Source organism: Haplochromis burtoni, unplaced genomic scaffold (genome assembly GCF_018398535.1).
Source record: "Haplochromis burtoni strain Fernald_Lab_line unplaced genomic scaffold, NCSU_Asbu1 Contig_118, whole genome shotgun sequence".
NCBI lineage: Eukaryota > Metazoa > Chordata > Actinopteri > Cichliformes > Cichlidae > Haplochromis > Haplochromis burtoni.
In genome coordinates, this window is record NW_024582479.1 from 1,652,832 (window position 1) to 1,677,840 (window position 25,009).

A 25,009-nucleotide genomic window follows, 5' to 3' on the forward strand; every position below is an offset into this window, starting at 1 on the left:
CACACACACACACACACACACACACACACACACACACACACACACACACACACACGCTTGCCGGTATCTTCACATATATGCACACAAATGAAGATCAAAAACCTTTTTGGCACCTAGTCCACACTGCCTGCAAGAATGCAGAGATTTTTCTCTTCTGAAGTGTAAAATACTGTATATACACTGTGTTTTGATGCTCCAAGAAACCAGCCTTTCTTTCGTCAAACTATGCAACTCTATGAAAGGATGAGGGAAATCTTCTGTGAGCCCTTTACGTCTTAAAATGTTATGGCATAAGTTACGTCTGTCGAAAATGTCTGCGGGGTGGCAGCTAAACACAACAACCCGCTCCCTCCTCCACTGGCTGTGAGTGATATTTCATAACCTCTATAATCTGTGGATGGAGGAGCAGACAGATAATCCCATCATAAGGGAGGGAAACACTGGACTTTTCCTAATCATATTTTGTTTGTAGCAGCTCTGGAAGAGAGAAATCCCTACTGAACATCATTTTGACACATCATGAATCTGCCTATCCTACAGGCCACGGTAGAGGAGCCCAGAGGAAGTAGGGCAACACAGACTTTATCAGATCATAAAAGAAATTAATTAATCTTTAAAAAAAAAAAGATTCAAAACAAGTTTATGTTGTTGGTAATTTAACATTTTAAACACTTTGTCTTGGCCCAAGTGTGAGGACCTGAGCATAGTACCTTTGAAAAAACTGTCCTGAGAGCCAGCTGAGTCCTCCATTCTGCAATAGGTGACTGGTAGAATGAGACCAGACTAGATCGGACTACACAGGTCAAGACGACAAAAACACAGTCTCACTCAAGCCCAGTCCAGCCCAGGCCATTCAGATGAATGTAAGAATCAGCTTAAACTGAGTTAAACCTTACCCAGCTAAACATCAGTGCTGATGCTACAGCTGCGTGTGAACATGTCCCTCATGGTAACTGAACGGGCAAGGTTTGGTTTACGATAGTTTGAAATGTTTACAGGCACTGGCAGGTCCAGATCCTGCTGCTGGACACTGCGATAGCTGATCCGGTCCCCTCCGTTCCTCAACCCATCTGGTTGGTGGTGGAGCTGCGGCTGAGGTGGCTGGAGGTAGAAAGGCATCTCATAGTGTGTACAGGATGGGCAGAAGGTCTGCGATCGTGTCAGTTTCCTGGCCATTGGAGGGGTGGAAAAAAGGGCAGGGCCATTTGGGATGGAGGAGGCGGCGGCTGTAGCCGCCACAATGTTGTGATTGGAGTGAACCGGCGGGAGGTGAGATGTAACGGCAAAGTCTGGCTCCTCCTCCTCCGACTCAGACTCTTCCTTCTTGCAGCAATAATACTGATAGAAACAGAGGGACAAAAGTGGGAGATGGGCAAAGATGAAAAAAGTGGTGACGAGAGAAGAAAGAAGAAAAAGTACCAAATGATGTCAAATGTGCACGAGAAAGAGCTGTCTCAATGATCACTCAATTATCTCTTGAGGGGTTCTCTTGTGTTGTAAACAGACTCCAGTTTGCAGCTGAGGTATTATGGTTGTGGTATGACCTAGCTTTCAAATTAATTCCTGGCATCTTGCCATCTAATATCTGCTGTAATTTGGGGATTACTTTTGATCCAGAGAAATGTTGTCAGGAAAGGATCTTACAGTTTCCCTTCTAGCTATGTTACCTGGGTTCCCAGAGGATCACGGTAAATGGACTGCATTTATGTAGTGCTTTTATCTGAGAAGCTTTAAACCTTGCTTCTTATTCATCTTTTCACTCCCACAGCACACACACTAAGTTACTATTCATAGGCCCCTTCACTTTTTGTACACGTAAAATGAATTTAACTAATTCACACTTAATAACAATGATTTTGGGGGCTATTTTCTTTTAAAGAGAGAAATGAAAACATATTTTTAATTAAAATGATTTTGCTACTGCACGACAAAATCGGTTCAGATAAATTAGAACCTGAGGGAAGTCTACCTGTGGCAAACTCCCACAGGTAATGCTGAATGTTAGCATGAAAATCGAGAAAACTGAGGAATTCTCTGTGAGACAAGGAGCAAATGTGTAAAACCATTTATAAAGCTTAGGCCTTAATAATTGTGATATGAAAGAAGAGTGGAACCACCAGGTATCCTCCTCGAGTTGATTGTTAGGGAGGCATCCAAGAGCTCAACCTTCACTTTAACAGCTCCTCAGCAGAGACGGGAAAGACAACTACCTCAGCAGCAACTCATCAACCAGTGCTTAAAGATGTCCAAGTCAGTACATATGGCAAACACTTGGCCTTGTTTATTACCTTGCTAAAATGAGGCATGGTTGTTACTGTGCCAAAAATGACAGTCTCTACTTTCTGAAGGGAGAAAAGAAAGACGTGTCCCAACACATACTGTACTCCAAGGCTGTGGTTCACTACTGAAATCTTTGCCATTCTGCCTGCTGTCCACATCTTGCTCAGTTGCACAGGTGTGGAAATGAATGCCAGTATTGATGTGTGTCAGCAGCCAACAACGTTAGGTAGATTTTTAGCTCGCCTACAGACCGCTGAAAACTACTTTAGGTGATTGCTAAGATTCCTTTCCTGTTTTTCATACAATTTGTTTGGTAACAAAAAATGAAATAAGATTGTTCAAATTGTGATGAACTTACAATAATTGTAATGAGTTTCTAATCCTGGGCTGACAGAGCCGGGGGTCTTTGTCCTCTGTCCGTTTTATGTTTTGAATGATCAGTTGTGTAATTAAATTTTTTTTTGAAAACCTTGCTCTCAATTGGTTTTCTGTTTCCACTAGAATCAGATACAATTGACAATGCATTAGCATAGTTTTACAGATTAAAGCAGCATAATTACTCAACTCAAAGTACAATCTCTTACCTGCAGTTCTGCAAAAAGTAAATAGAATGAAGAAAACAGATGATGAAGTCTCACCTGCAGCCTACAGTAGCACAGTACTGCGATGATAAGGAGTAATATAACCGAAGCTAGAATTCCACCAGTGATGACCACAGTCCCGGCTGTCATTCGAATTGCTCTCCATCAACACCCTGCAAAGAGGAAGAGGAGGGAAGGAGGGGAAGAAAGGAAGAGACAGGGGGTGGTGGTGGGTGGAAAGAGTTGGAGCATAGAGGAGGGTACGGGGTGAAATGAAGGAGCAAAAAGGCACACAATTCATCAGTTCAGTAGCTTCATTAAGTAGATTATAACTGTGTGTCATCTCAGTGGTGCTTATTGAATTATCCAGCAGCTAGGAGACATGTAATAGAATCATCCCACAAGTGCTGCTTATAATATAGACAGCATCTCAGACTGAAACACGAAGTGTGTGAGTGAGGGGGAGAATCTGTTTAGCGGGAGGACGGAAAAAAAGGATGAATTGCAGAAATGTCGAGAGGAACGAGGTAAACCGTTGCACAGATAGATGAGGAGAGATGCAACTACAACAGGGTGCAGTCAGTTTGGAGAAATGATGCGGCAAGTAAAATTTGCAGTCAAGCTCACCGAGATATTCTTCATGCTGCTGTGGTTCAACAAAGAACTGATAGGAACCCGTCCAAAAACAATATAATGTGAGGTGGTGTGCAAAGCAGATCATCAAAAGATCAGTCAGCAGGACTGTTGCAAGTAAACAGCCGTGACCTGTGAATTCGGATATTAAGTCAAAGGTCATAGCAAAGAGAAATGCAAATGCAAACCCAGGAAATTTGAAAGTGGATTTATTAAGTTATAGCATATTACAGTGCTTCTTTTATGTGATTCACAGCTTCCAAGCCACAAGTCAGATTGGAGTATTTTTGATCGATACTTGTTGGCTGAAATTTCTTGGTTTACATTTCACATCAAGGTGGAAATTATGCAGCGGGAATTCTACAGAATATCATAAGAAGACAGGTCCATTAGCTCCGTGGTTCCATTTAAGACGCTAAAATAGTGAAAGTAATCACACAGTGGTGTATAATTCATATGTTATTATTCAACCTCAGTGATATGTAATATTTTTGAAAAACCTTGAAGGCACTTATCAGATGAGGGCACAGACCTTTTCCCTTCATTATAGCCGCAATCTGGAAGTGTCATAGAACCGCACCAACACACTACATTGTGGATAATTGCTTGAAACCAAAAATAGGCCAGCAGGCTTGTTGCTAAGCTATGACTCATTGGTGCAAGCCATTAACAGCAACAAGCACACTGCAGCATAGGTCTATGTTGTCAAGATCTAACTTGAATGTGACATGGGCAAACACTAAAAAAGAAATACTAAAAATAAACAGGACTGCCACCAAATCTTGCAGTATCCAGTTTACCCTGACTTCTGCTTTCATAACATGATGCGAGCAATGCTGAGCATCCATCAGCTTACTCACATTAAGTTTACTGTCAGCTGTGTGTCACTGGGCATTTGGTATTTAGTATGACACCTGACACAGTGACCTTCTCACACAGTCATTAGATTTAAGTGAAACTGTTTAAACCGTAGACTGTATAAAATAATCTCTCAGCATGATGTGAGATGCTTTATAAAGTCAGAATAGATGTCTCTATGGTAGCTACCAGCCCTATCGACAAACACAGCACAGCTTCTCCTCACTCAAGCTTCAATTCAGCTGGACTCTAATTCAATCTGCAGGCCGCACAGTGCACCAACCAAATCAATATGGAGGACAAGAAAGAACAGAGCGTTTTGGCCTTAAAGGCTTCTAGTTTAATTGATAGGGAAACGAGGTGATTCGATGGCAATATGGTTGCCAGGAAAATAAGAGAACAGGATGTTCAGGTGGCGCTAAGCAACATTTGTGTATCAATGTTTTGCACCTTTATTTAGTAGAGTGCATAAGAAAAGTGACAGAACAATGACAGTGGCTAGGCTAAGCCTAGTAGTTTAATGATTTGCGTGCAGACTATCAGACCTTGAAATGTTTGAGTTTTATTTATTTATTGATGAGCTTAAAACTACACTAACATTTTGTTATTATTGTAAAATACTGTAAAAATATACCCTGTTTTATTTGATTTTATAACCTGCAACCTTACTTTTTTTTGGGCCACTCTTACTGCAGGGGCTCTTTTGGATGATTGCAAGCAGCTGTTTTAAAGACCAATTGTCTGCCACCTTCCAGCTTCAAGCAATAGATAAGCTGAATGAATAGCAAGTCAACAAAGTTAATTATTTATCATCTTTCTCCAGAATCTGTGGGCAATATCCTGGATGTTCATGGACAATATGAAGATGAAAGCCAATGTTGCTCTGACAAAAAAAAGTTTCTGCCTAAAATATGATATGCTGGTCTTTAATAATCAGTTATTATTAAAGTTAAAGACTTCTTAAATAATAAATATATAATAATAATGATGATAATAATAAAAAGATGGGCACATGAATTAAAAAGTTATATGTTTAGGGTGCTGGGGCAGTATAAATGAGTATTATTTAGTCTGCAGCATTTACCTGCATCCTTTTAAGACCACAGGGCACAGCTTTATAAAGGTGGAATTAGATTTAAGGACGACTGAAGACAACATCGCGTAACAGATGATCCCACTATGTGTGCAGACCTGTGTGGCCTCATTTAAGTAACCAACACAGATTCTCAAGCACCTAATAATTAGTGCTGCTTATACTCAGCCGTCTGAATCCCTTCAGTGCAAACTCATCATGAGACCAGATCATCAGTGTTGGGCTTTTAGACCTTAATATCAATTTTCAATCTGAAAACCTTGACTAGTGTCTTTTTTGTTTCACCAGCAGATGGTGACATAGAGCAGTACACGGCCTACAAAAACAGGTTTCAAAAGGAAATGATCAAAATTACATTTAAATTTTAAAATAAAATACTAGAAAGTTAGTTGTTGTTTTTTTTTGTTTGTTTTAGAAAATAACACTTGTCTACAGACAATTAAAAATGCATCCTCTAAATGTAAATGAATCTTAAAGCCAAACATTAAGCTCAAACAAGACTGAGATAAAATTCCAGTTATAGTGAGATAAATTTAAAATGAAAAGAACAGAAAATAAAACATTCCAAAAGTATAAATAAATAAATACCAGTGAAGAAAAAAATGAATAAAAGCTGTAATAAAGATTAAAAGAAGACAACACAAGTAAGTCAAAAAAAGAAGAAACCACTGACTCTGCATGTGGGATCTGCTCAGAGAGCATGCTCCAAAGTCAAGGAGCCCTGATCACAAAAGTACAGTCACAACCACTTTTATATATTACTAACTATTCTGCTAGAGTGTCTGTATAGGTCCTCTTTTTTTATTTGTAGGACTTGTTTATATTTTATGAATAATTTTAAAAATCAAACCATAGAGCCACGCTCCAAACAGCTACCTTGCGGTCATATGTCTTATCACCATCTGTCAGAGGTACCAGGGGGATCTGCCAGGTCCGGGATCCCCATCGTCAATCCTCGGCATCTCAACATTGTGTGAGATTCTCAGCAACACCTCACACATCAGCACACATCATATATAAGCATGAACAACGTAAGAGAAAAATTAGCTGGACTGCCAACATTAGACTGTTGCCCTTAATAGTCCATATGTGAAATCAAATGTTCCTTACATGTGTAGGTGCATTATACAAAAAAGTTCCTTTGTAAAAGACATTACTGTTGTGCCAGTTGCAGCTTGCTTAATTGAAGTGGTTTGTCAGGCACCAGGCCAAAAGAATGAGCACATGCATGATCAGGACTGCGTGCACATAATTCTGACTCGGTGTCATACAAATCCTTTTCTGTCTTGTCTCAAATGATGATTTGTGGACTGAGCTGATTTCTGACTTTTCTCACTGATATTCCTTCATGAAAGTTATTATGGTGTGCACAAAAACACACACACGTGCATGTAGCATTTCTCATTCTGCAGGCTAGGCTGGTGCTGTGTATCTCCTGGGGCTACATTAATCAGATCAGTGTGTGAGCGATGTGTTGCAGCAAGGCGACAAACAGTGTTAATTATTTAACCACACACACTCACGCTCGTGCGCGCACAGACGCGTGCATATACGCAATCCAGACCCCTTTGTGAAATAGTGAAATACTGGAGAGAGGCAATCTTGTCCACTCAGCTGCTTTTGCTGGTATTCGTCCATAGGAATGACAAGAGTTAGGGGCAAAAGAAGAATAGCCGTGTGCACACTCGCACACAAACACACACAAACACTCACATGCAATAATTTTAGTAGTAGCTAACATGCTCAGACAGAGGGCTTTGGAATAAAATGCCACGCTTCGATGAAACATGGCAGGGATCACAGCAAAAGGTCTTGCTTGGAATAATGGCTGCTGACAGGCTTTCAGTTCAGTGGGGAAGAAGTACGCAGTAGGTGGTGGATTCGAGTAACACACACAAGAGACAATAACATGCCCTGAGAACAATGGGAAGAGCTCTGTTATAATGGTAGCTGTCAAAGGGTGATTTTACACACATTTACAACGACAGAGTGTACCTACACATGGTTTTTTACGGAAATGACAAGATCCAAAGCCTCCTGAGAAGTATGCATTATTTAGCGAAAGAAGTGCTCATGTTTCTGCTCCAGTAGCTCCAGTTTTCAATCTCACAATCTTAACTGGTAACAAAGTTCCAAAATATGAATATAGGGACACGCAGAAAACAACAATGCCTCATCAACTCTGTCTGATTACAGTTTTTTGGCCCGTAATGAGTCCTTGCTCTTTAATAAGCTGTGCAATCAGGGAGCATTCAACTAGTATAAATGACATAATTTCAACCTGCAGGATGTATACTTTTATTGGAAGACATTATGTCATTTTGTTCGTCATTTTGTTTTGAGGCTTTGGTTTCTGTATTAATTTTGTAAAAAGCACATCTTGTGGCCTTACTTCTCCATTTTTGTACCTCTCTTCTGTCCTCCTGCCTGTGACCTGGAAAATGAGGTCAGAAACTCAATTCCTGAAGTGCATCTCAAAGAGAGAGAAGTTTTACGGGAGAGTGGGGATGCATAGGTGTATCATTTGCAAACGTTTCTTTGAAACCTGTGATCTAACAGGCATGACACACACAGAGAAAATGTGTTCCTTTTGCATTCATAACTTTAATTAGTTATTTCAGATGATTCCACAGTCAAAATTTCTGCCGACCACACTGTGAACTTAATCAAAAGTAATGCTTCTAATGATGTCATGATATCAAAAAGTGAAATAGAGAGAAATGTAAAAGTGGACAGCACATTGTGTTACTTTAAACTGAAAGCTTTGAATCAAGGATTTCTCATTTTGTTAAAATGAGTCTTGTCGTCGACTGCTCTGCTCATGTGGCAAAGGTAAGGATGGAAGGAAAAATGAGAAAAGAGAACAGGAACCTGTGTTTGTTGGCATTTGTTTTTTCCATGACATCTGTACTCCCCGAGTTTTTGTCTTTTCATCTTTCATCTTAATCTTTTTGTGTTTTCATGCTAACATGTCCCCTCGCTTGCGTCACTCGTGTCTGTCTCTCAGATCACGACTCCTCCCGGTGTAGATGTGTGTGAGAGATGCGAGAACTCCGTGCTTCCACTGGATCAGATTTGAGGGATGTCAGACAGTCCTTATTTCTTCCTATTATACAGTGTTTTACCACCATAGAGCAGCTCTTATTGATAGATAGATGTTTGTGTATCTCTGTGAAATCTCTTTGAGCTGTATGTAGATTTGCATATAAATCATGTTTCACTAGCTGGGCCCACGTCCTCATTTTAGGTTTGACAGCGTTTTAGTAGGTAAAGGTGAATGCTTGGACATGAATTGAGCTGCGGTTTGGGGAAGGCCTTGAAGGGGACTGGCGACCGCTCCCGGGCCTGGCAGATCCCGGTGTACTAAATCGAAGTGAAGAAGTTAAAGAATTGAAAAGGGGAGGGAGGGTGGGGCACGTAAACGAGAATGACAGCTTGCAGAACTGGGTGAACCTATATAGATGAAGGAGCGTGTTTGGAGGCGTGGTCCTGCTCCTGAAATTCTGATACAGCATCTCCAAAAATTGTTTGCATAATCAAAATAGATAATTACTTGTTATACATTTTCTTTATCATGTTTAAAATTTAGAGTCACATTGGGGCTAGGGCCTTTCCATTTGACAAAGGGGTAAAGGTGGGGTCACCAGTCTATACCCTCTTCTCAAAAATTCTGTCCTGGATGTAAATTTGTGAGAAAGTGCTGCAGATGCTACCCGGTTTATTTTTGAATTACTGACACAGCCAGATTGTCTGTGTCCCCCACTGCTTTTTCTATCAATTTTAAATAGGAAAGTCTTGTACTGCATAACCCCCCCCCCAACAAAAAAACCCCCAACTGCAACAAGTTAACATGTCAGCTGAAACTGAAGACTACTTGTATTAGCAAAATATATACTCTGACTGAACTGTGGGTAATGTTAATCTGGATTAATAATGCTCAGTATCAGTCCATCAGTGTTATAGGAATGCAGTGATTCTCTCGAGTCTATGAGTGTTGCATTAATCTTTTATCTATGGCAATCGATGAACCTTATTCCTACACTTCCAAGGTTAACTTCTGCAAGAGTATGGCTGTGTAGATTGTTGCAATCAAAGCCAGTTTTTTTGAACAATAATCATAAAATTCAATGTGGCAATCAAATTTGAAATATTGAATTAAATTAAAAAAAATTAACTAAAAACTACATGAAAAACTACAACTTAAGTTTCTAGTTTGTTTAACATGTGAAAGCACATGCAGACAGTGACAAATGTTAAAAAATTCACATCCACTTTTCCTAATATGAGTTTGAAGTGCACTCTTTTTTCTTTTTCTTTCTTTTTCTTTCTTTCTTTCTTTCTTTCTTTCTTTCTTTTTTTTAAATGGCTTCTACTTTTTTCCTTTAGCCTTGTTAAATGAACCTGCTCTACATTATCCTCTCGGGTGGCACTGACCCTGACTGGCATTACTCAACTCTGTGTCCCTGACTCAGTCTATATCCGCATAAAATATCACCTGGTGCACAAAATACCTTTTGCCAGCATTTGTGTCCCTGCATCCACCTTCAAGAATAATGACAACACACACCTATCCTGAGGTAAAGCTCAGGATAACTGAGGTGCTTTTTTCTTTGGTAGACAGCAATCGTTTTCATCCATCCTGTGTGTCCTAGCATTACCTAGGCAACATGTCTGTAATTAGTGCCCCTCTATGAATGATATATCATAAAAATGGCTCTTGGCTTGTGTGAATATAGCACCATGAGGACATTTTAAGGACTTAACAGTGACCTGGGGGTCTCTCCATTTAATTATACAGCTTGCTAAATGTGTCTCATCTATCTAAATGACCTTGCTTAGTTGTTCTTCCAGTTCAAATTGCAAACTGAGGTAGAAGGTACTCCTATAACTTTAAATGTGTTGTGCAAGGACTAAAGTAATGGAGCATGACTTTCCTTCCTTGCTAATAGCATTTTTAGACGTTGACTATTTGTTTTTTAACAGCAGTCCCAATTTATTTTAGGAGTATATATTTGGCAATGTCATGGTACAATATCATGATATTATAATACTAGTATGATAGTAATTATGCACATCTGTTCAACTGCTTGCTAAGGCAGATATCTAAACAGTCAGTCATATGGCAGCAACTCAGTGCATTCAGGCATGTAGTCATGGTCAAGACTCCAAAACTTCAAACTGAACATCAGAACATCAGAAGGCGGAAAAAGTGATTTTAAATGACTTTCAACATGGTTCGGTTGTTGGTACCAGGCAGGCTGGTCTGAATATTTCAGAAGCAGTTCTCTGGGAGAAAATGTCTTGTTGATGCCAGAGGTCAGAGGAGAATAGCCAGACTGCTTTGAGCTAATAGAAAGGCAACAATAACTCAAATAACAAAGTTATGCAGAAGAGCATCTCTGAATGCACAACACATAGAACCATGCTAAACCACTTTCATCATACCACAAAGCAATAAATCACATCTTGAGGTGGTTTCTTGAACATGACAATGAGTTCAGTGTACTCAAATGGCCTCCACAGTCACAAGATCTCAATCCAGTAGGGCCCCTTTGGAATTTGACAGCTGACAAATGTGCAATGACTGTGTAATGCTATCATGCAAATATTGACCAAATTCTCGGAGGAATATTTTCAACACCTTGTTGAATCTTTTTCATGAAGAATTAAGTCAGTTGTGCAGCCAAATGTTCACCCAGCCCTACTAAGCAATGTCCTGTGAGCATATATTACTCCAAGTGCTTTCAAAGCAGCACCATCCACTTCAGCATTTATCAACAAGAAAATGCTAGGTTTTGTCTCAGTGTTTGGAGAAATCCACTACAGATAATGACGAATAATAATAAAAAAAGGATGCCAAAATGTTTGCATATCCCTATGCTGAAAACAACAAACTTCTCATTTGGAGACACTCAAATGGAATAAATAATATCACTTTTTGTTCTGATGAAGCTATAAACAGGCTATTTACCTGTTAGATACAAATCTCACTGATGATGTCCTTTTACATTTACAATCCACAGGAGGAAGCCATTAGTTCTAGTGATTTCATTATAGGTGTTCTTTTGTGAGTTGCTCAGGTAAAGTGTCTTAATCACATCAGTGTGGAAGAAGCACAGAAGTTAAAGTGCACGCAATACTGAAAGATAGAGGCAGACACACTTATTCCCCACACTTCTCAGCAGGGTGTTCAAGGGTCTTGAACAGTGTAAAAGCTATAGTTTCCCTTTTCTATGTGGATAAAAATGGGACAAAAAAAGTACGACATCTATCTATCTGTCAGTTTATTGTTCTGCCCTCTCATATTAAAGGAAATTAGCGTTCATTTTCAAATCATTTTAAAATAATTGCATACAATCACGTTTTGTCAGCCTGCCACTGCACTTCCTACTCCTCCCCACAGCCCTACCCTGTTCTACCCTCCGCTGTGAAAATCATACCACTTGTCTGTGAATGACAGGCTGTAATCTTGATGCCACAGAGAGCTGAAGTCGACTAACAGATCTTACAGTCGGTTGAAATCATAGCTGATGAATTGAAAAGCAGTTGTTAGTCCCGCAAGTTAGAAAGCTTTAAGTTCCTGTCAAGAGAATGTATGGAGTACGTATGTGTGGAGAGAAGGGTTAAAGTCTTAGCACCAAGCAAAGCCCCTTAATCGAGGCGGGGTGCACATATAGATGCCTATTCAATTTGGGTCACTTGTTGGTTACACTGCTTCTGGTTTACTCCTAATTCATAAAAATGGCTTACAATCAATTTTGACTCTTTGTAGTTATGCATAGTTAGTAGTTATGCATAAAACCTTGCTTTGATCTTAAATTAAATTCTCCAGCTCATCATGCAGTGATATTACAAGTTGAAATGCTTTAAAGTCTGCAGTGAACTTTGCACATGCTTTATTAACAATGTGAGAGGAATTGATAATTAAAGATGTTAATTGCAAGGTGCAACCTGCTTTGAATTAAAAACAGGGTGCTAGTTTTATAGATTCAGTTATTTCCAGTTATTTCAGTTATTATTTTTTTCCACTGGGGAATTGCAATGACAACAGAGACAGTTTGCTGTAACACTCAGAGCTCTGTTAGGACACACACACACACACACACACACACACACCTTCCTCAAGGCTACATAGTCTGTTCAGGTTATTATGCCTTTAAATACATATAATTCCATTTTCATTTCCCTTAATTAGCTAGGAAGCTATTAAATGACCTTTGCTCCTTGACACTCGGCAGTGAGAAATTTTATCCTACTCTGCTATGTCTTCCTGAGCAAACAGCATGATTCACTGAATTTTAGCTCTTGACCTGGGAGCCGGTTAGTTAGTTCTGGTTGGCTGGTGAGAAATGCATCCGTGCATCTCAGAGAGGCCGTCTACTGACACGTATGCTCTAACACATAAGCCGTGATGTCAAACAACCATTTCCAATCTGTTGGAAATGGTTCAAACTTTCTGCTTGAAGTCCCTTCACAGCTCAGAGGTAATCGTAAGTTTGGGCTTCAGTTTTGTTAGGTGCGGTGCATGCAAACCCCATGCTGTGTAAGGTTTTCTTGCATGTTTACGCCCAGTATGTGACAGGTTGTCAGTTTGTCAAAAAGAAGCGTGTGGTGAACAAAAGCACATGCCCACATTGATCAGTCCAAGGTCCTGAAAGCATGAGTGACACAAGTAGGATTATATGAGTGTATAGTTTTTGTGGCATTGCAGTACTTTTGACTTTAACTTAAGTTGAAGCAACCTGAAACGCTTCACTTTTACCAGCATAAATCTCCTCTCTTTGAAATCTTTTCAACAGCCCACGCAACACTTTCCATGTATTTTTCCCTCTTTTCTCTAAAAGGTACTCTCTTAAATTCAAAAACAGTCATCTGTGTGGTCCTTGTGTGAGAGAAGGGAGGGAGGGAGGTTGTTTTTACAGTCTGAGTCCTCAACTTTTCTTCAGCCAAGGACAGGCAACCCGATCGCAATGTCCTCACACTGGATAATAGATATTTCATCTGATATTTCATCTAAATGTATGCATTAAATGTACCATGCAGCGTCTGAGGGACACACACATTCACATACATCTAGCCAGATACCACGGTAAATGTAGTGAAACAAGAGATAATGAAGGTCAATTCATATTATAACAGCATACTCTGATCATCATAGCGCTAAGTTCTCCAAAACCCCAGCTGTTGCTGTTGATGCCAACATATGGTTTGTGAGTAGAAGAGAAGAGAATCGGTGTTGAAAGAAGGCCCAGTAATCCCCTGCTAGTGTTCCAATGTTTTTGTTATTAGTGCATGTCTTCACAGTGACTGGGTTGTAGCTCAACTTTAAATAGGCTAAACTGGGCTGTGTATACATTTTTATTTTCTGTGCTTACCAGGAAGCTTTCTCTATGGTCAGCTCTTCTCCTTCATTAGTTTATATCCCCATTACTCCTCTTTCCTTTTTTTTGCTTTCCACTATTTCTGTCTTCCTCCACCTGCCCCTTCTGTGTCTCTTTGCTTATGCCCATTCTTTGAATCTTTAGCTTTTCCTTCCATTTACCATGCTCCCTTTGTCTCCCTCTCTACTCTGTGCTCAGCTGGTATACACTGCCTTGCAGTGGTGTGGCCTGTTTTAAGCATCACTTTGAACAATAGTGCCATTTACAGGCAAATACACTGCAGCTGACATGGAGATGGATAGATCCTGCTGTGCAACACTTTGCACATTCTGAGTCTGTCAAACAACCACATTTACAAGAAGTTACGTAACTCGGAAAATTCTCGGGAGGATCGCTAGTTACTACACATCTGAAGCACGGGTGAATTCATCACACAGCTGTGGCAAATGGGGGGGGGGAAATGCCCTATGGGGGCTCATATCCACCAGATACACACAAAAATATACACAGTCACAAAAAAATTAAACTGTGACTCACATGAATATTTTGCATTGACACAAAGTTCCTCTGCTTTTTCTTCCTCCTGAACATGCCGCTTTAGAAACAATATACTGCTCACATCTGTGTGATTGTAGCATCAAGCTTCTTTCATTAAAAAAATAAAACTTGAGAGTTTTTTTTATGCATCTACTGCAGCATTGATCTTTTCTAAAAATTACGTCACAGAGGTGCATGTGAGAATGCAAATGTCTTAAGCAGCTGGCTCAACCTTCCAGCTCCCTACTTCAAAAATCCATGCACCAAAGTAAATTCAATGGAGAAATTAGCAGAAGCAGTAATTTCGGGGGAAAGGCACAAGCAAAAGGAGGGTGTTGAAATACAGAAATAAGCAGAGAACAAAGAAGAGACATACAAAGGTTGCATAGGGTGCTGTCAGAGGCTGAGACGAATGCCCACGTCTAGTGGAACATAAAGATGGACGGTTGAAGGAAATGTGCTAAGCTTAAGACTGGTGATGGCTTGATTGTTAGTGCTAATGGTCAGCGCTCCAGAAGCAGTGTGTCTAAAAGTATGAATGGGTCTCCAGTTACTATGGCGACGGGGCTATTACAGAGTGACATTTTAGCATTGCCTATTTCATTTTTTGAGTGGGTGGTTTACTGCTAAAAGTTTCAACCTGACTGTACCTGAAATGACTTCACCCAGTTCACTCTGTGTATGTAAATCTCCAAGCAGATCAAAATGAAGCACAGAATAATTTAAAAAAAGAGTAATACAATACAACACATTGGAAAGAGAGAACAAGATTTATGAATAAGATACTCTCTTCTAATGTCTACTTTTGTCTTGTTTAATAACTTTTATGGTAACGCAATTCACGACATTGCTGAGCTTGCTTGTCTTTCCTTTTCGCGTCATCAATTTCCAAAGGAGTGTGCAGACATTTGGCACTTTTTAGTTTCAGATTTAACATTAACAGCAATGCTTGCATGCTCCAGTGATGAGCGTAGAGGCTTGGGAAAGAGCTTTGGACCATGAAGCCTGTAATGAGAACGCCCCGAGGCTCCCTTGCAATGAATACTGTAGATTACAGATGCAATGCAAATTGTAAACTTAGTCTGAGCAATGTGCCGCTTACCATTAGGTTTCTTATGTAATATACATACAGTGCTGAAGGGCATAGACAGGCCACTAGCCCAACAGTTGAAAAAATTTGTCTCTTTACAGAATGGATCTTATTTTTGTAGCTCGGGTCTTCCAGCTGAGTCATCAACACTGATTTTTAGCTGGTAAATTATCAGGGAGATTCCCCATTTTTCCTTTGTTATGATTCCCTTTTAGGTTTTCAAACTGAAGACAGTAATAGAAGTATCTCTGAACAACTGCTGCCAGTATCAACTATGATCTTGCCTACAAAACCTACTTAACTGGGGTTTACGAGTTTGTAGATATAATACACTGGAATTTGTTTTAGGTAAACAACTGTTTGTTTACAACTTGTCTGACTATCTAAAAAATTGACACATTTGTGAAGTAAATGTAGTGATGCTCCCTAGATGCTACTGGATTTTTGTGTAAGAATGCCACATTAATAATTTATACATATATACTTATGTTTACACACAGTAAAAACTTGGTGAAATTATTTGTGCTTGTCCTTTATTTATATCTTTTCTCATATGTTCCCCCTTTTTATTTTACTCATTCTCTTTCGCTTCCCTTTTTTTTCCCCGTTTCTTTCTCTTTTTTCTTCCACCTGTCATTTCTGGCTTTGCTACCCTGTGCCTATATAAATGAGGCATATGGTAAAGGAGAAATTGGCGAACACATTTGCTTTGCCTTTTGGCAAAGCAAATGTGTTTGGCACAGCAGTGCATTCAGACCATGATTGCTGCCTTCTAAACCTCGCTGAAGATGATTTTGCCAGATATCTAAGCAACACTGAGACTTGATTCAAAAGTCACAGGGGAAAGGTGCCTCTTCGGTCTTTGAAAAAACATGAATAAAAAGATAATCATGTGTGTTTAAATACAGCTAAAAGTGAGAGGACATCGCGTCCTCTTCAATGTAACCTCTTCAGATGACCAGCAGATTCAAACCCAGATCCCTCTTGCTGTGAAATAAAAGTGCTAACCACTGCAGCACCCTTCTATGGAAGAACAGTAAGTTATGACTCTCTCCAAAGGCATGCACAAATATAATAGACAGGGATTGTCATAAAAGAAGCACAAGATTTTTTTATTTATTTCTCCACACCCTTTTCATGTTCTCTTTCCACACCTCCCTCACATTTCGTCTTCTCTTTTGAATGAGCTTCAGTTTTTTACAAATCACTCACAGGGATGAGTCCAGCTGACCAACAGCCCGCGTGCACGTATGTGCCTGTGGCTGAATGTGTGTTGGCCACACTGTGGCTCTGTGTTGGAACACATCTGTGCCTGAGTGGGATGTGTGAGCATGTCAGGGTGTAGCTGAAAGGGGAGAGCAGAATGTGATGCTGAGGGGGAGGGGACGAGTGATGCATGGAGGAAGGGCGGAACGGGTGGTGACTGTTTAACATGATCAGTGAACAGCAATATTCCCTTCCCCCAGCCTCAACCCATCCACTCCAATCCCCCTCTCCATGTCAGCCAAAGCATAGCCATAATGATTCCCTTTCCCAATATAATGCATTTTAACAGTAATTAAGCTGATATGTGAATACACTTGAAAAAGCCCATGGAAAAGTAAACGTGCCTCTGTAACTGCATTCACACTTGTCTATTCAAGCCTTCCCTCCTCCTTCTTCTCTGCTTCGTCATTCCTTTTGCTCTGTATTCTATATGCTCTTCTCTCTACACCTTTCCTCATCTTTTTTCATCACCTGTTTGTCTTTGAAATTTGCTTTTCCATCCTACTCATCCTGCTTGTCCTTCAGCTCCCTCTGTCCTCCTCATCTTGCTGCTGCTGTGAAAACTATGAGGCTTGGAGAGCAGCAGAAGACAGACAAGTCTCTTATGCTCAGAGGGGGACTTCAGTGTGTTTGAATGTGTGTTTGTGTGTGCACACATGCTGGAATATAACACCTCTCCCTGGGGGCCAAGGTTAATCTGAGGGCCATTGAGGAGGTCGCTATGGGAACACAAGCCCCACCTTATTGTTGATTGTTTCAGGCCCTCTAAAATGACAATCTATATTTATTTTCTTGTAAGAAACTGACTAGCTTAAAGTAATATGGTAACATGTGACAGTAACAGTCTCAGATTCACAGAAGTACCAGTGAACTGCCATGTAGGCAAGGTCTGCAAGTTATAACTCTAAGTAAGTGTCCAACCATCCCTGTTATAGCAAAGCTGAAGTGCAGCAAGTGCAGGTGAAAGTAAGACATTTGGAAATATGAGCTCAAGTAAACAAACACACACAAGCAGTGACTTCAAGTTAATTCTGCGGATATAGCAAGACAGTAGAGAACAGTGATTATTGCTTCGTGGGTAGTTAAAGCATCCAATAGAGCTTAACATAAGACTGAATAACTTTTCCTTACACTCCTCTGATCCCTCCAACCATCCACTTAACAGCAAAAACATGAAAAAAAATATGGAATGAAATTGATTTTAAAAAGTTTTAAAAAATACTAAAATCATTTCTATTATTAGACCAAAACACTGTTAAAGCTTGCCCAAATTCACTGGTTAGTTGACATTTTTGCTGGCTAATTGCTACTACAGGCACCATAGTGTTTCCAAAACAATCACTAGAGGGTGGGTTGCGTCATGTGCGACATTCCCTAAGGAATTTTGTCATTTTAACTCCATGTAGTGAGATATTTTAGCATTGCGGGGCTTTTATGCTGCTGGAGATTCATTTGCACCAAGCCTAAAAATATCTGCATACAACAGTTTGGATATGACCATAGCTAACAGTTGGTGACAGTAACTGTGGCTCACAAGCCATGCTGTTTTGTCAGCTTGTGGCAAACCAGCCAGCCAGCATGTGTTTTATACAAAGCACTGAAGCTGCCCTCTGTCTTTACCCTTTATACTGTGTCTGTACATACAGGCATCTCTCTGTGTTAAATTACTTAAAGATTTTGAAAAACACTCCACATGTACACAGTGCATGTAAACAACTTTCAAGTTTTGAAATGTGGAAAAGAGTAGACTTCTCCCAACCTAACATATGGAAAGTATCTGCCTCTCTCCGTGGTGCTGAAATTAGAATCTATCTATCTATCTATCTATCTATCTATCTATCTATCTATCTATCTATCTATCTATCTATCTATCTATCTATCTATCTATCTATCTATCTATCTATCGTTTCTCCATGTCTAAAACAAAAACAACATGCATGACTTGATAATCACAGTCGATAAAGAAACACAAAGGAAACATCGTGGGACAACACAATCTTTCTTCCTTCAAGGGTAAAGCATTACCTTCAGAGATAAGAGGAATTCGCCGGGTCACATTGAGGGTAGGGGTGGCTCCTTGGGGCTCAGGTCCCGACCTCGGCAGGCTGTAGTCTGTCAACCTCAGTGACGAATAATGACACCGGTGAACACGCCGAGAAAAAAAAGCCTCCAATGTCGGTAAAGATACGAACTAAACGCTGAAGTGCCTGCGACCAAAGTGGAGCTGGAGTTCGACTCAGGTCAAAATAAAACCCACCGGGCCTGGTTCCTCTTTAGTTGATAATTAAAAACTAGCAGATACGCCCTTTGCAAACAAACAAACAAAAAATGTCCACCTTTAACATTCGTATTCTTTGTACTGAAGACTACTTCTCCACGCACAGCGTTGCCATGCAAAACATTTTCTTTCCAGTTCCGGACTTGCAGAGAGACCACTGAAAAGCACTCCGGTAACAATGGTATGATGTGATCTGTGGAAGATGCTTTTGAAGCAGGCAGGCAGCAGCACACAATTCCATCCACCGATTGTCTGGAGTTGTTTGAACGGTTCCTACTGGTTAACCGAAGCTGTCCGCAAAATAAAACACTCCTACGCAAACATCATCATCAGCCTCGGCAGCATGTGTGTTGGAGGAGGAGACGGGGTGATGCGAAATCTCGCCATCTCTATTTCAACAGCCAGTTCAGTACCGTCCAGGGAGGTCGAGGTCAGATATTTGTTGTTGTGCTACTCCAGGTTCCGCCGGATTTTCCCCCTTTCTTCCTATTCACAGTATGATCCGCATGTGAACGTTCTCGCTTAAAAAATGCGACTAAGCAGCAGAAAGCCACAAAGTCTCTGCAGATAAGTGGTCACAAAGAGTATTGGTAGCTGTTGGATTTCCGTACGTTTGCTGATTCTTTCAGAGCGATGTCCGGAACTGCGCGGAAACGAGTAAACTGCGCTTTAAATCCAGAGGTGGCTCAGTGCCTGCACACCCAGAGACTACTAAATGCAGCCTGGAGTGTACAGTCTGGGAGATGGCGCTTTAGTCACAGGCTCAGATTGGCTGTGGGTGCTTAGAGAGAAGGGGGGATTTAAAAGAGAGAAACAACATGCTGTTGATTTTCGCCTTCCAAGTTGACGTGCGTGAGGTGTTTGGCGGGACTTCCAGGCATGCAAAGCTCCTCTGTTAAAAGATGTCACCAAAATTTCTGAAGCCCACTTACAAACATGCACTGATACACAACTGCATTGGATATAAAATTAGTTGCATTATCACTTGTCCAAAAAACAAACAAACAAAAAAAAAAAACCCCCAACAACAAAAAAACTAACAGCTGACAAGAGCATGGTGAGGAGGTGGCGAGAAGTAACCTTCACTATGTACACTGGGACCCTGAAGCTCCTGCCACATTCAGGGGAGGAGATTAATTAAGATTCCCACTTACAGTGGCCGCAGTTAATCATTCATGCTATACGCTTATGCTGCAGCCAAATCTATAAAGATAATTTAAAAAATTACACGTGTCCTATCCCCATGGTTCAGCCAAGTTGGAAAAACAAACCGTTCCTCTGTCGGGAACAAAGCATTCATTAAACTCCACTCTTTTCTATCATCGTTGTATTATACTCAATTGATATTGCATTTGTATTTTATTTTATTCTATTCTATTTTATTCTATTGTATATAGTATTTCATTTTATTCTGTTCTATTGTGTACAGTTGTGTACAGTATCTTTTTCTTATCTTATTCCAGTGTTTTTCTAATTTTTCTATGTAACTTTGCACTATCTACTTTCTGCTGTAACAAAACAAATTTCCCTCGTGTGGAAGTAATAAAGGTTATCTTATCTTATCTTATCTTATCTTATCTTATCTTATCTTATCTTATCTTATCTTATCTTATCTTATCTTATCTTATCTTGTCTTAGAATCCCACAACTGTCCTGAGAAAAGTCCTTCTTTATGTGTCCCTCTGTAAAATTCTCCTTATTCAGTCCCTAACAAATCCTCAAGACTAGAGGACATATTAGGACATATCTGTGGATGAGAAAGACTGTATGAGATCCATATGTGCCACAATATTCTCTATGTTGATCCGCCTCTGAATCTAAATTGTTTCACCTCTTATTCCCTCCACTTCTTTCACTCGTTTCCTACCTCGTAGTCCAGCCTCTCTTCCAATTATCCAATTCACCCTAAAGCTGCTGGCTTCATACGTTTTGATCAGACAAGAGGTAGTTTGCTATCATATTAAGGATAGCAGTGTGACTTTTTATTGCATTCATTTTTCTAAACTGAAAGCATTGGAGATTAGTACACTTTGAGAGTCTGCCGTGTTGAAATATTTATACAAGCAGAGAATGAGATGGCTGCTTGGAGTGGTCACGTCAAGGTGAATTTGGCTTTTATCCATTTCTCCCTCTCTCTCTCTTTCTCTTTCTCTCTCTGTGCATGTGTGTGTGTGTGTATGTGTGTGTGTGTGTGTGTGTGTGTGTGTATACACACTTGCAAACAAGGTGATGTGTGTCAGAGTGGCCAGTCTGTGAAAGCTTCTGCTTCTGATTCAGTAGCAGAATTTAATAAAAGTGCACTAAGTAACATCAGTTTTGTTGGAGTTTAATTCCACATCTTAGTACAGTCCTCTTCCCCCCTCAAAGCTGGATTAGCAAACAGACAGGCAAAAGTGGGCTACTGCCTTGGAGCCCCACACCCTTAGGGGCCCCGAATCACAGGATCACTGCGTGAGCATTTGAAGTCTAAGTGACACTATATGTAACTTTAGAAAGAAGAAGTAAAACAATCCTCGTTGAGTAACAGAAAATTGAAATTCACAATCAATAAAACAATCTTTCTCACTTAGCTACACTCTGGGGCTTGATGCTCCAGTTTTGCTTACTCTGGTAGCTCATTGTGACTAACATTAGCTAACTTTAACACAGTCAGTATGTGCCAGTTACACAGCCTTTCCCTCATTGTCACTTGTTGTTGTAACAGTCATTGTTCAGCAAATATTGCATTACTTTAAATACTTCAAGTATGATATAACTCAAAAACAGATCCGATGCCAACAGTAGAACAAATGTATTCATTTGATTTATTGATATTAATATGATCTAGTTTAATTTCCCATCCAGGGAATGAAATTCCCTATAGTCACAGCTCATTAAATCACAGCAACAGAAGACGATGATGCAAGACAATGACATGATTAAAAGACTACATGTCAAATCTTAAAAGTTGCACTGATGTAGAAAACTGAAAATATTCTCATATATTCATAAAGACTAGAGTAGAATAGAGTAGAATAGAATAGAATAGTCCTTGATTGTCACTGTACATGTACAGTGAAATTGTGGGTGCTCCACACCAACTGTGCAGGAAACATAAATAATAAGACAACAGGAATACATAACAAACAAGAAAAATAGATGTAAAACAACAGAAAGGCAGACATTAAAAGGACAGGTAGCAAAGTGAATGTAGTGAATGCAGTACAAACAGATGTCACTCAAAAGAAAAAGTCTATTGTGAGATGCAGGGCTGTTTTCCATTGCATTTCTGCTTTAATTAACTTTTCCACTGTAGTGAGGTACAAAACTCATTTTTCTATAATCTTTCATTCATTGTGCTTCCACACAGGCTTTTGTGTGCTTAACCCATGAGAAAAGCTGGTGGAGGGAAACACATTTAAAGCCTTTTGTGAGTTTTCTATTATATAGTCTTACATTGGTAAATGCCTGTGTTAGTAATGGACAAAGTTTTGTATAATAAAGTCATCTTCTGTACAATTAGTCCCTGCGAGGCCAAAAGGCTTCAGTATGCTCTCAATGCTGATCAAACCTTTTATCGACAAAGGGCAGCCAATGAGGGGAGAGTTGGCTTAAAGTGACGATGTCCTTAAAGAGAGGCGAGCTAAAATGGCTAGACCAAACCAGAGGCATATGGAACCAGGACAACCACACCATCCACAGCCCCCAAGAGTACCAAAGACCCAAGGTGACACATCTTGGCAACACCTGCAACATCCATCCAAGCAGGAGAAAGAGGGAGGCCCCAGATGGGGTGTCCACGGCCAAAGGGTGAGAGTCCCAGAGAACAATAGCAAATGGGCAGTCAATCTTACTAGAGGCCAGCCACCCTGGTACGAGTTGAGAACCAAAAAGGACCTGCATCTCAGGGAGGGGCAGAAGCGTCCAGCAGGGAGTGGTGACCATGTCCCACAGGGATGAAGGCTCAGCAAGCCCCAGACCCAGCCATGCACACATACACTCATACAGACCCTTTGCTCATTCACTCACTCTCATCCACCCACTAATGACACACAGAGAGACATAAAAACACATGCACACACACTCACCCTCTACTTTCAAGGTGTCAGCAAGCAGATGTGCCCTGAACCAGCAGCAAAGTTGGAGCTTTATTGTTTGGGAGATGCTGCAGGGCTTCTGAAAAAGATAAATCCAGAGCCAAAATGTCTTCATCATTTAGTTTTGGTAGATTGATATTTTTAAGAAGGTACAGACATTAGTAAAAACATAGTATAAACATTTTTACATGAAATGCAGTGCACACAGACTTTAAATGCAATGTAAACCATTCCTTAGCTTAACAGAATGCAATAATACGATATTCATAATCTGGTTTTTCATCCCCAGTATAATTGTTTTCTACGAGTTAGTGCTTCTCTTTATCATGACTCAAAATCATTGCATGGTGCAGAGGTGTTGGAGGCAATATGCGCATTGATCTAGACATGACATAGACTAAAAACCTCTTTTTTTTTTCAAAGCAAACATAATCAGACAAAGAAGCCTAATTTATTCTAAATCTGTTCCCCACTCCCCTCGCCCTTTCCTTCCAGATCCCAGCTGACTTTACGGCGTCTCATCTTGTTTTTGTTTGCTGACACATCAGTAGTGGCAGCAGAAAGATAAGTGCGCATGTATGAGATATGAGAAGCCAAGAAGTGATGGGAACAGAGTGATCAGTAGTGAATACAGAGCAGTGTAATGGAGCAGAAACAGGAGGCTGAAAAGTGGTGGTGTGAAAGATAAAAAAGAGACAATTATTTTACAGAAAGAGAGAGATGTAAAGAGAAAGAGAGAGAGGATTACTGAGCCTCAAATGAAGGCCAGAGACACTAAAAGGACACACAGATCTTTTTTGCCTCAGGGAGTAACAGAGTTTATTACATTAACCAGCCTTTCTCATCTGCTGTCCGTTGTCTGCTCTGATCTAAACCTTTCTCATAATGAGTCTCTTCTGGGAAAAAAACGTAGTCAGACATCATGTGCAATATTGAATACACAAAATCTGCATATTGATTGAAGACAACTAGCCCCTGATATTTAGGGAAAGTGATTTAATTACGTCTATAGAAAAGATAGACGTGCGCTGAACCAATGTGGAACAGAAATTGCATTTCCTGTAAAATGCCCATCCATCCGAATAGCCGGAAACCAGACTAAAAGTCAGTATTTTAATATTTTTTGGTCTTTTTGGGGGTGTGTACAGTCAGAAGGGTGCACCTGTACCCGAAACCTGAAAGTACAGCCACTGGGTTCTGGATTACACCCGTATAGCTCACCAGTGGCTCGTTGAAATGTAAAAGGTCATGTATAAGGGGAATACGTGCCCGGCATTTTCCTGTAAATCTTGCCAGCAGTAACTTCCAGCTAGCCTGACAATCCTTCTCAAATATCAACCCATTATTTCCTTATCTGATGCAAAAATACTCAAATATATGCAGAAGGTAGAAATACTGTGATAGCAGTCTTTCATTCTTCCAATTCGTCCTCTATTTTGCCACATGCAAACACATACACGACACACAAACAGGTTTCCGCAGGGACTTTTCTAACCTTTAAAACCATGTCCTTTCTGCTTTTGAACCCCATAATTGACAGCTTGATTAGGTCTTCTGCAGCCTCAGGCAGTGGCTTAAGGAATGGGCCTAATAAGTTAATGCCCTGTTTACTCCTCCGTTTGCTGCCCCCTAAATCTGCTTTTTTAAATACCCAAAAAAGCTAGTTATAAAACAAAATTTTAATATGATACATGTTTACCGAGCAAAAAGACAAAGCGACAAAGATGGAGTCAGCAATAAAGTTTGGTTAGCTTAAGCTGATTGTCGCTGATAATGTCCATGGTTGAATTTGGATCAATTAGGGTCTGGCAGATGTGCAGAATCATGGTTGACCCCAGGGCCTAAAGAATACAATCCAATTTTCCTCAACAAATGTAATACCATTAGGCTGGATAAAAACAGACAAATCACAAGGGAGGAGTCTCTTAAAAACCAG

The 25,009-nt window shown here is 40.2% G+C and overlaps 1 protein-coding gene across 1 annotated transcript; it reads right to left on the reverse strand.

Annotated features, from left to right (window-relative positions):
* Window positions 1-9: 9 nt before the first annotated feature.
* Window positions 10-19,952, reverse strand: fam163ba (family with sequence similarity 163 member B, genome duplicate a). Its single transcript, XM_005938795.3, has 3 exons — window positions 18,745-19,952; window positions 2,919-3,034; window positions 10-1,338 (listed from the first exon to the last, which is right to left on the reverse strand). The coding sequence occupies exons 2-3, from the start codon at window positions 3,009-3,011 to the stop codon at window positions 901-903; spliced, it is 531 nt and encodes a 176-aa protein (XP_005938857.1). The 5' UTR covers window positions 3,012-3,034; window positions 18,745-19,952; the 3' UTR covers window positions 10-900.
* Window positions 19,953-25,009: the final 5,057 nt, after the last annotated feature.

Bases quoted from the DNA above. Each gene is read 5' to 3' on its own strand.
- fam163ba (XM_005938795.3), bottom strand. From the start codon at position 3,011: ATGACAGCCGGGACTGTGGTCATCACTGGTGGAATTCTAGCTTCGGTT. The intron at 1,339-2,918 runs GTGAGACTTCAT...TGTTTCTATCAG, and splicing joins TGTGCTACTGTAGGCTGCAG to TATTATTGCTGCAAGAAGGA.